The sequence below is a fragment of the Neophocaena asiaeorientalis genome, unplaced genomic scaffold, assembly GCF_003031525.2.
Source record: "Neophocaena asiaeorientalis asiaeorientalis breed wild unplaced genomic scaffold, Neophocaena_asiaeorientalis_V1.1 scaffold30, whole genome shotgun sequence".
Taxonomy (NCBI): Eukaryota; Metazoa; Chordata; class Mammalia; order Artiodactyla; family Phocoenidae; genus Neophocaena; species Neophocaena asiaeorientalis.
In genome coordinates this window covers 7935040-7943633 of record NW_020174923.1, presented here as the reverse complement: position 1 = coordinate 7943633, position 8594 = coordinate 7935040, and the positions used below count along the sequence as shown (strand labels likewise).

At 61.3% G+C, this 8594-nt stretch overlaps 1 protein-coding gene across 2 annotated transcripts in view; it reads left to right on the top strand.

Moving 5' to 3' along the window:
- Positions 1 to 858: 858 nt before the first annotated feature.
- The window catches only part of CYGB (cytoglobin), a 9548-nt gene continuing 1812 nt past the window's right edge, over positions 859 to 8594 (top strand). Inside the window, exons 1-3 of one of the 2 annotated variants that reach the window (XM_024761243.1) lie at positions 859 to 1165; positions 6052 to 6283; positions 6578 to 6715. In XM_024761243.1, coding sequence (XP_024617011.1) covers positions 1023 to 1165; positions 6052 to 6283; positions 6578 to 6715 — 513 coding nt within the window. In that variant the 5' untranslated portion in view covers positions 859 to 1022. Of the gene's footprint in view, positions 1166 to 6051; positions 6284 to 6577; positions 6742 to 8594 lie in introns of both variants that reach the window. The other variant, XM_024761245.1, reaches the window with a different exon arrangement.

Genomic DNA, 8594 nt, shown 5'->3' with positions numbered 1-8594 from the left:
GACAACCCCACAGACCCACCCACCGCAGGTCCGCTCTGCCCGGCCCAGCGGCCTCTTCTTCGAGCTTTTCTCCCCCGCGGTCAGAATCAGGAGCGGCGCCAGGTTTGGGCCTGCCTGTGTCATCAGTAAGCCACCCAGGGCCTTCTTTCTGACGCCACGTGCGTGCCCCGAAGGGGAGGAGTGTGCTGGCGGGAAGGAAAGGCTGGCGCAGGCCTCTGGCGCTCAAGTTCGACAGCCGCCCCCCATCCCCGCACTGGTGTTTTCCTGTAAGGTGTTGGCGTAGGGAGATGACCCCAGTCCTAAGCCCTCCAGAGTCTGGGGTCCGGGGCTCTGCGGGTGGAGCCGCGGCCCCCCGGCTGGCTCGGGAGAGGCCGGGAGCGAGCGGGAACTCAGCTCGGACCGCGGCGCACTGGAGGGGCTCGCGCCGCCCCCTCGGGCTGGCGGCCACGCCGCAAATGCCTGGGAGTGTTCGACTTAGAGTCAGTTCCCCGCCGCGGGAAGGGGGCACACGCGCAGACGCCCCGGCCTCGCCCAGCGCGTGAGCCGCGACCCGGTGCCCCCAGACCTGCACGCGCCGCGGCGCACTCCCGTGCGGCCCGGCGCCCCGTGACTGCCCGCCCCTCCTCCCGGGACCCCCCCAGTACAGCCGCCCCACCTACGCCCCGCCCGGCAGTCAAACTCCGCGGTGGCCTGGAGGGCGGGCACCCCGCCCAGCCTTCCCCTTGCCGGAACTGGCTCACGGACAAGGGGTTGGGGGTTTGGAGCGGATCTTTTTTTTTTTCATGTTTTTCCAGCAGACCACATCCCCGCCCCCCGCTCGCGGTCCCCCGCCCCCTGCACATATACCCTACACACACGCACGCACACATACACACACACACACACACACACACGGCGCGCACAGACACGCTCCCTCCCTCCGGCGCGCTCTACCACTCGCCCGCCAGCGGCACACGCAGCCGGCCCCGGCTCCCCGCGCCCCGCCGCCGCCGAGCGTAGCTGGGCTGCGCTGGGAGCTGCTCATGGAGAAAGTGCCGGGCGAGATGGAGATAGAGCGCAGGGAGCGGAGCGAGGAGCTGTCCGAGGCGGAGAGGAAGGCGGTGCAGGCGACGTGGGCCCGGCTCTATGCCAACTGCGAGGACGTGGGGGTGGCCATCCTGGTGCGGTAGGTGTCGCCCCGGCCCGGCCGGGCCCGGGGGAGGGACGGCGGCAGCGGCTCCGGGCAGAGGCGGGCTCGGCCCGGGTCCGAGCTCGGGCGCCACCTCCCCAGCTGCGATTGGGGCCGGGCCGGTCGGGGTGCGGGCAGCGTGGGGCGCCTTGGGGTGGACGAAGCCCTGGCCGAGCCCTTCCTAGCTCTCTCTGGGCGAGGTGCTCACCAGGAACTAGGAGCCAGACGCAGAAGGAGGGCACCTCCATCTCCCTCCTTTCCCGGGCCTCAGAACTCCTGGCTCAGCCAGCCATGCCTTCCTCACCAGCGACCCCAGCCACGCAACCGAGCTGTTATGGACACACATTTTACCAGCCTTTCCAATGGGGGCTTTGGGGGCTCCCCATTCTAGAGACAGGAAAACTGAGGACCAGCCAAGAAGGAGGACAAAGGAGCAAACCCCTTTCTCCAGCTCAGCCCCTTTCTGTATTCAGAGACTTGGAAGAACAGAGCAAAGGGCGAAAGAATAGAGGTCAGAAGGAGTAGACCCTGGAGGTCCGGTTTTCCCAGCTGGCCCCTTCCTGCCCCTGGGGCCAGGCCAGCAGGGAGCTCCCAGGTGAGGTGCAGGTGAGTGGAGAAGCAAACAGTCCCCTAGGATACAGTCCCTGCCGAGTTTGGTGGAGGGGAAGGGAGAAGCTTCAGGAGACAGGGCCCCACCCTGAAACCCCGATCTGGGGAGAAAGGGTCATGTGTCTTGGGCTCAGGGGTCATTCAGGCACCACATGCCCCCGAGGGACGCCCACACACACAGAGTGACACTGTTATTCACACACCTACACACCAGTGCACATACACACCATTCCCATATAGTTAATGTCCCCAAGCCACACAGGCTAGTCATTGACTACAGCTACAGGTCGGTGCTCTCTTCCCACACATGCCGGTCCCTGGGGGCGCAGGCAGGGAGGCCCCCTTAACCCTCTGTCCTTGGCAGAGGCAAGCTGTCAAATCTAGGGCAGATCTGGAAAGTCTGATTGTTTGCAGATGGGGTGAGACCTGTCTGTGGAAAGGACAGTTGAAGTGCATGCCTGTCTCCCAGTCCTGGCCCCGTCTCTGGCTTCTCTTTCTCTCCCCAACTCTCTCCCTTGTGCCTCCCCCAAGCCTGGGACCTACTCAGCTCCATATCGATGTGCCCTGATTCCAACTTAGAAACAGATTTTGGAGAAAAAAGAGCAAGAAGCACTCTTGAGGAGTTCCAGGAGGATTCCTGAGGAAGGGACAGCTATTTGGGCAGCTCCCAGACCCAGAAACAGCCGGGGGTGGTGGGGAAGCTAAGAGGGGATTTCAGATCCCGAAGCCATCAGACATTGGGAGGTGCAGCTCTGCACGTGCGAGCACCCACACAAGCACACGGTGGACAGTGGAGTCACAGATGCGCCAGACTGTGTCCCCGGAGGGCTGCTCTCAGCTGTGTTGTCGGCACGTGCGGGCCCCCCAGGCCCCAGAATGCACCCAGGTGTGCACATGGGTCACCAGGAGGAAATGAGGCAAAGTCCAAAGGACCTTGGAGATTTTTTGTCCCGACGCCCTGCCGTTTGCCAGTGAGGACATGTAAGGGATGTGTCCAAGATCCAGCGCCTAGGGTCCCACCCAACCTCCCCAGGAATGGGGGGTGCCGAGGAAGGAACTGAACCCTGAGGTGTTTCTGGAGAGTCTGAGCTCTTGGCAAGGGTTTCATCCTCTCTCTGTGCCCCTCTAGTTCCCCAGAGGGGAACTCGTTCCTCAATGGGCACTGGGTCTGGGCTGGGGAGGTGGTCGCCTAGTGCTCAGGGCTCAGAGGGAGGCCGGGCCGGCAGTTAACCTGAGAAAGCCTGAGATAGCAGTTAGATCTGGGCTGCTGATAACCCCAGGCACACTTCGCCTGACCCCACCTGGGCTGCTGGGAGCCCAGCCCAGCCCAGCCCAGCCCAGCTCAGCTCAGAAGAGAAGCTGGCCCAGCACCCCCTCGCCCAGCCCCAAGTCCCACCAGCCTCCCTTTCCTTTTTCTCCTCCTGATGTCCGCCCCAGTAGCGGGTGTTAGGGGCACTCCACTGATAAGCTTCTCAGATAAGGCCCCTCCCCAGATCCTGTGCCCCTCAGTTTTGTCACAGACCCCTCTTGTCCTTACGCCCCATCAACAAGGACAGGCGGGACAGAGCCCGAGACAGTCGCCCTCTGACCGGGCACTCTCACCTCCTCCCTCCCCACTCCCACACCCCAACACTCCCCCTGTGAGGAGGTAGCAGCCTCAAGGATGGTGCCAGAGGGGCTGCCCAGACCCCATGCCTCCTCTCCCTGCCGGGAGGAGACCAAGAGGGAGCATCCATGCTCTAGGAAGGCTCCTCTCCCGGTTGTAACTCTGCCGCCTTCCCCCTCACGCTCAGACAAGCCTATTTCAGGCTCTCCTGGAAGCCCAGATGCCTCTGGAAGCTGAGAAACTCCCCAAGCTGGCTGCTGAGGCTTCTCCCAGCAGCGCAGGCCGGAACTGGGAGGGTCAGGAGTAAACACGGGGGTGGGGGGGTGGCGGGGGGCGCAGAGAAACGCCAGGATGAAGGAGCAGAGCGCAAGGCCCCTTGACTCCCCTGGCCCAGAAGAAGGGCTCATTGGGACCATCCTTAGGGCCATAACGGGAGACCCACCGGGTCCCAGGCTACCATCCCTGGCAGAGCAGCCTCTGAGGCGGTCTGGGGAAGCCATCATAGCCGGGGCCGCCCCGGCTCCTTCCTGGTCCTGCCACCCACTCCGCTTGGCCCACTGATGCAGCCTTGGGCATCAATTCCTAATCCAGAACGTGGGAATAAAAACAGTGCCAACCTCGGGAGGATATTGCAAGAATTAATGAGATCGTATAGTAAGTGCTCAATAAATAGTCCCTGTTATTTTGTCATCAGCAAAGTGGACGTAATACCCACTTTGTCGTGGCAACAAGTGAAGATGCTCTGCATATTGTTACTCACCAGCCAAACAGAAATTAGTATTTTTGTTGCAATGTAAAACCTCTGAAGTCAGAGATCCTCATTTAAATCCAGACTGGGTTTTTCGTATCTGTCCTTCATTACGACGCTTCTCCAGAGAAATCCAATGTATTTTCAGACCCATCACGTCATTTGTCCTCACCAGTATAGCTGTGAAGTAGCAAGCAGGGGTGCATGGACTTCTCTCACACTTTTGCAGACAGGAGGCTGTGAAGCGATTTGCCCGAGGTCACACTTGGCCTCCGAGAGGGGCCCTCCTCCTAGCCTGAAAGGGTGGCCGGGGCCAGATGCTCTCCCTGCATCTGTTCCAGCTCTCAGATCTGAGACCCGACCCCAGGCCCCAAGGGCTGTTTTGGCAAATTACCAGCTCTCGCTAATCACAAAGGGGACACTCCAAAAGTGTGAAACAACCTGAGAAAACAGGTCCAGGACATTCCATCCATTTTCTGAGGCTTCAGTTATGTAAGTTCTGATTGAGTCTGGCCACATACCTCCCGCCCCAGCTGGGTGAGGGATCGCAGATGTCATCACCACCATCCGGCAAAGTGCAGGGCTCTGGGCCAAGGTGATGGGTCAGAGTGTGCATGAGACCCGGGCTCTGCCCTGGGGTTGCAGGACCCAGACGGACACACAAGGAAGAAGCCGTGAAAGGTGGCAGGGAACACACTAATGGCCTTGGAGGGAAAGCGGCCCCCCGGGGCCAGGCCGGGCGCTCAGGGAGAGGCCCAGCTGACACGGGGGAAGGGGGGGTGGGTCCACCATGTGGAAAGGGCCCAGCATGCCGAGGAATCTTTAACCCATGTAAGTGAAGCTGTTGGGCTGGAGCGTAGGGAAGAATGTGGACCCCATGCTGGAGAAGCGGGTGTGGGACAGTTTCTAAGAAGCCTGGAATCTGAGGTTAAGGAGTTTTGACTTTGTCCGGTAGACAGTGGGGAGCCATGGAATGTTTTCGAGCATGAGAGCCACCCAGTGAATGTGATATTAGGCGGGGTGGGGGGGGATTAGACAATTTCAGATAAACTGGAGAGGGAAGGGTTAGAAAGCCCTGGGGTCTGCCCCAAGAAGTGCACAGGCTGGTTGGAGAGGTAAGATGTACAGACAGATGTGAAGGACTTACCAGGCTGGTGACATCAATCCATATCTTTAATTAGATCAACCGATGACTATGCAGGCTGAGGAGGGAAGCAGGGTAGTGAATAGGGAAGGGACTGGGCTGGGAGGAGGACTGAGTCTCATTTCTTCCCTTCCATGACCTGAGCTAAGTCAGCTAAGCCACTCGGGCCTTCCTTTGTTTAGGAAGAGAGCTCTGACTTCATAAGAAAGGGTGGCATTTACTGAGCCCCCTGTGTCCACACTGTCCAGGGCTCCACATGCTGTTTCTCGTTTCGTCCTCCCAACAACCACAACGACTCACAACCAAGATAGGAACAGTGATGCCCATTTCATAGATGAGGAAACTGAGGCTCAGAAAAGTTAACTTGGGGGTATAGCTCAGGGATAGAGCATTTGACTGCAGAAAAGTTAACTTACCCAAGGGCACACCGGCTGGGGATTCCAGAAAGCAGGCTCTTACCCTCTCAGCTGCGACTGGAGCAGGCCTCGAAGGGTGTGTGGAGTTTGGAAAGAAGGCAAAAAGCAAGGAAGCTTGCTTCCTTGGGAGAGGAAGCTGCAGATCTGGCAGATAGAAATGGCCGGGACTGGGGAGGGGTCTGCATGTAAGCCAGGTCGTCCAGAGGAAGGGTGTGTGTTTGAGGAACTGCTACACATGGTGGGGTGAGGGTGGGTTCAGCCTCTCGCACCTCCGTACCACCCCCCCACCATCATCTGGACACTTCAGGGTGGGGCCTGAGGCCACCCCCTGCTCAGCACCCACCTGCTTCCTCCTGCCAGGTTCTTTGTGAACTTCCCGTCGGCCAAGCAGTACTTCAGCCAGTTCAAGCATATGGAGGAGCCCCTGGAAATGGAGCGGAGCCCGCAGCTGCGGAAGCATGCCTGCCGGGTCATGGGGGCCCTCAACACCGTGGTGGAGAATCTGCACGACCCCGAGAAGGTGTCCTCTGTGCTTGCCCTCGTGGGCAAAGCCCACGCCCTCAAGCACAAGGTGGAGCCTGTGTACTTCAAGGTATGTCACCGGATGGGTGCTGCCACCCACCACCCACCTTGTTCCACCCCAGAGCCGCATAACCAATGACAGCCTGCGGGCCACTGGGCCACCCAGCCTCTTCCCCTGGCATGGCTGTTCCCGGGAGGGGCAGCAGGATGGGGGCTGTGTCTTGAGGGTGTCTGGTTCCCAAAGCTGCCAGGTTCTTGTTTCATGAACAATCCCCTTGGCCAAACACAGGGTAGAAGGGATTCTGGGGGCTGCAGAGGGCAGGATGCCCAGGCATTTACTCCCCCTTCCTTCCTTTGTACCCAGATCCTCTCTGGGGTCATCCTGGAGGTGATTGCCGAGGAATTTGCTAATGACTTCCCACCCGAGACGCAGAGAGCCTGGGCCAAGCTTCGCGGCCTCATCTACAGCCACGTGACCGCTGCCTACAAGGAAGTGGGCTGGGTACAGCAGGTCCCCAACGCCACCACGTGAGGAGGCAGCCTCCCTGCCGCATCCTCCCCCGTCCCCTGGCCTCCCACCTCTCCTAGCACCCAGGGACTGACCCCCGGGGCAGGAACATTTCCAGGAGGGGGGACCTGGGGTCTGACACATTAAAGATCAGGCATGATAGGAAAAGGCCCGCTCACGCCGAGGACCCCAAACAGATTCTCCGCGGGCAGAGCCTTCTCTTTCCCTAGAGCCAGTGGACACTCAGGGCACCCCAAGACCGAGGCTGCCCCGGGCAGAGAGGCTCCAAAGGTTCCTGGCGGGAAGGCTGCGCATCAGGCCCAGAGGCAGCCCAGGCCAGCTCTGGCCACTTCCTCCCTGGTACCAATCACATGGGGCTGTTTTGCATCTAATGCTGACCGCACTCCCTCCCGCCTTGGCCGCAGCAAGGCTGGAGCCAGGAGAATCACGAGGACGCACGCACGTGCCGGAGCCCACCCGGGGCCTGAGTGGGTGTCCCTCCCACGCACACCAGCAGGGGGTTTTACTTCTGGGCTGACCCTGGAGGCCGGGTTCCCAGTTCTGGGGTGAGGGCCCCGGGGGAACGGGCTCCAGGAGGGTGGCTGGCCTGGTGACTCCTGAGGGGAGGCTGGCCCCCAGACTTGGCGGCTGGGAACACTCCGGCCTCCCTGGGCCCCCAAGGGGCTGGGGCTCTGGGAGCTCAATGGAGGGGTGGAGGAGGGAGGGGGGAGAGGAGCGGAGGCGGGAATGGGAAGCAGAGGTCAGCCAGCAGCTCGGGACACGCGTTGGAGAGAAACATTCCCAGCAGTTTCCCAGGGAAAAGGCGGCGTCCCCTCCCCGGGCTCCGAGCTGGTCCGCGGAGCCGGCCGGACCTCCTGCACACAGGCATCCCCGCGCAGCTCCGCGGAGTAGGTCCCCCGAGGGCAGCCTGCAGAGGCCCGGCCTCCCGGCCTTCCTGCCTCTGACCATACTGGCCCCCGTTTGCTGCCGCTCCCTTCGCCACCCTGAGAGCGCGGAGCCCTCGGGGGCTGCTAGCAACGGCCAGGCAGCGACTCCAGATGTTCACAGCTGGGCCCGGGCCGCCCCAGACCTCAGAGTGAACGGAAGCAGGCAGGCGATTTTTACCTGCCGGAGGAGGAGCTGGCAGAGCCGGCAGCCCGGAAGCAGCCGGAGGCCAGGGGAGGGGTCAGTGGGGGGGAGGGGGCTTGCCCTCCCACGCCTCTCCCCAGGCAGGCCCTGCCGCCAAAGATGAGGTTGTTTACAGCCAGGAGACAAGACTTCCTGCTTCCAGAGAAAAGGGCTTTTTTATAGGGGCCTGGAGGGACGGAAGAGAGAGAGCTGGCCTGTGCAAGCCCCAGTGAATCAGAAACACATGGACAGCATTTCCCGACACGAAGCCCTGTCCCCTCCCCTCTCTTGCCGTAGCTGGACCCCTGGGACTTAAATCTCGCCAAACCCCAAGCATTAGGAAACCGCTGAAATCTCATGCCTCCCCCTTTCTGTTCCTTGTGCACTGAATGGAGATGGGCCACCGTGGGGACTGGCCGGGGCCCTGCGCCTTCCAGGGCCTGAGCACCCCACCTTTGGGTTACCCCAGCTGAGGGAATTGTCCCCTCATCCCTTTGCATACTCCGGTGCCACCTCTGGTCTCCTGGGAACACGGGTGTGACCACCCCCCCCAAGAGGGCGTGTCTCCCTGGGCCGGGGCCTGCAGACCCCACTACTGCCAGGGTCCGTATGGGTTCGGAGGGCGAGAGAGAGTTACAGGGCAGAGTTCTAGAAGGCCTCCATCCAGCCTCGCTTCTCAGAGACGTAAGAGCGAGCCAGACGCCACTGTTTATTGAACTGTCTCTGCTTCAGGGTGTGCTCGCAC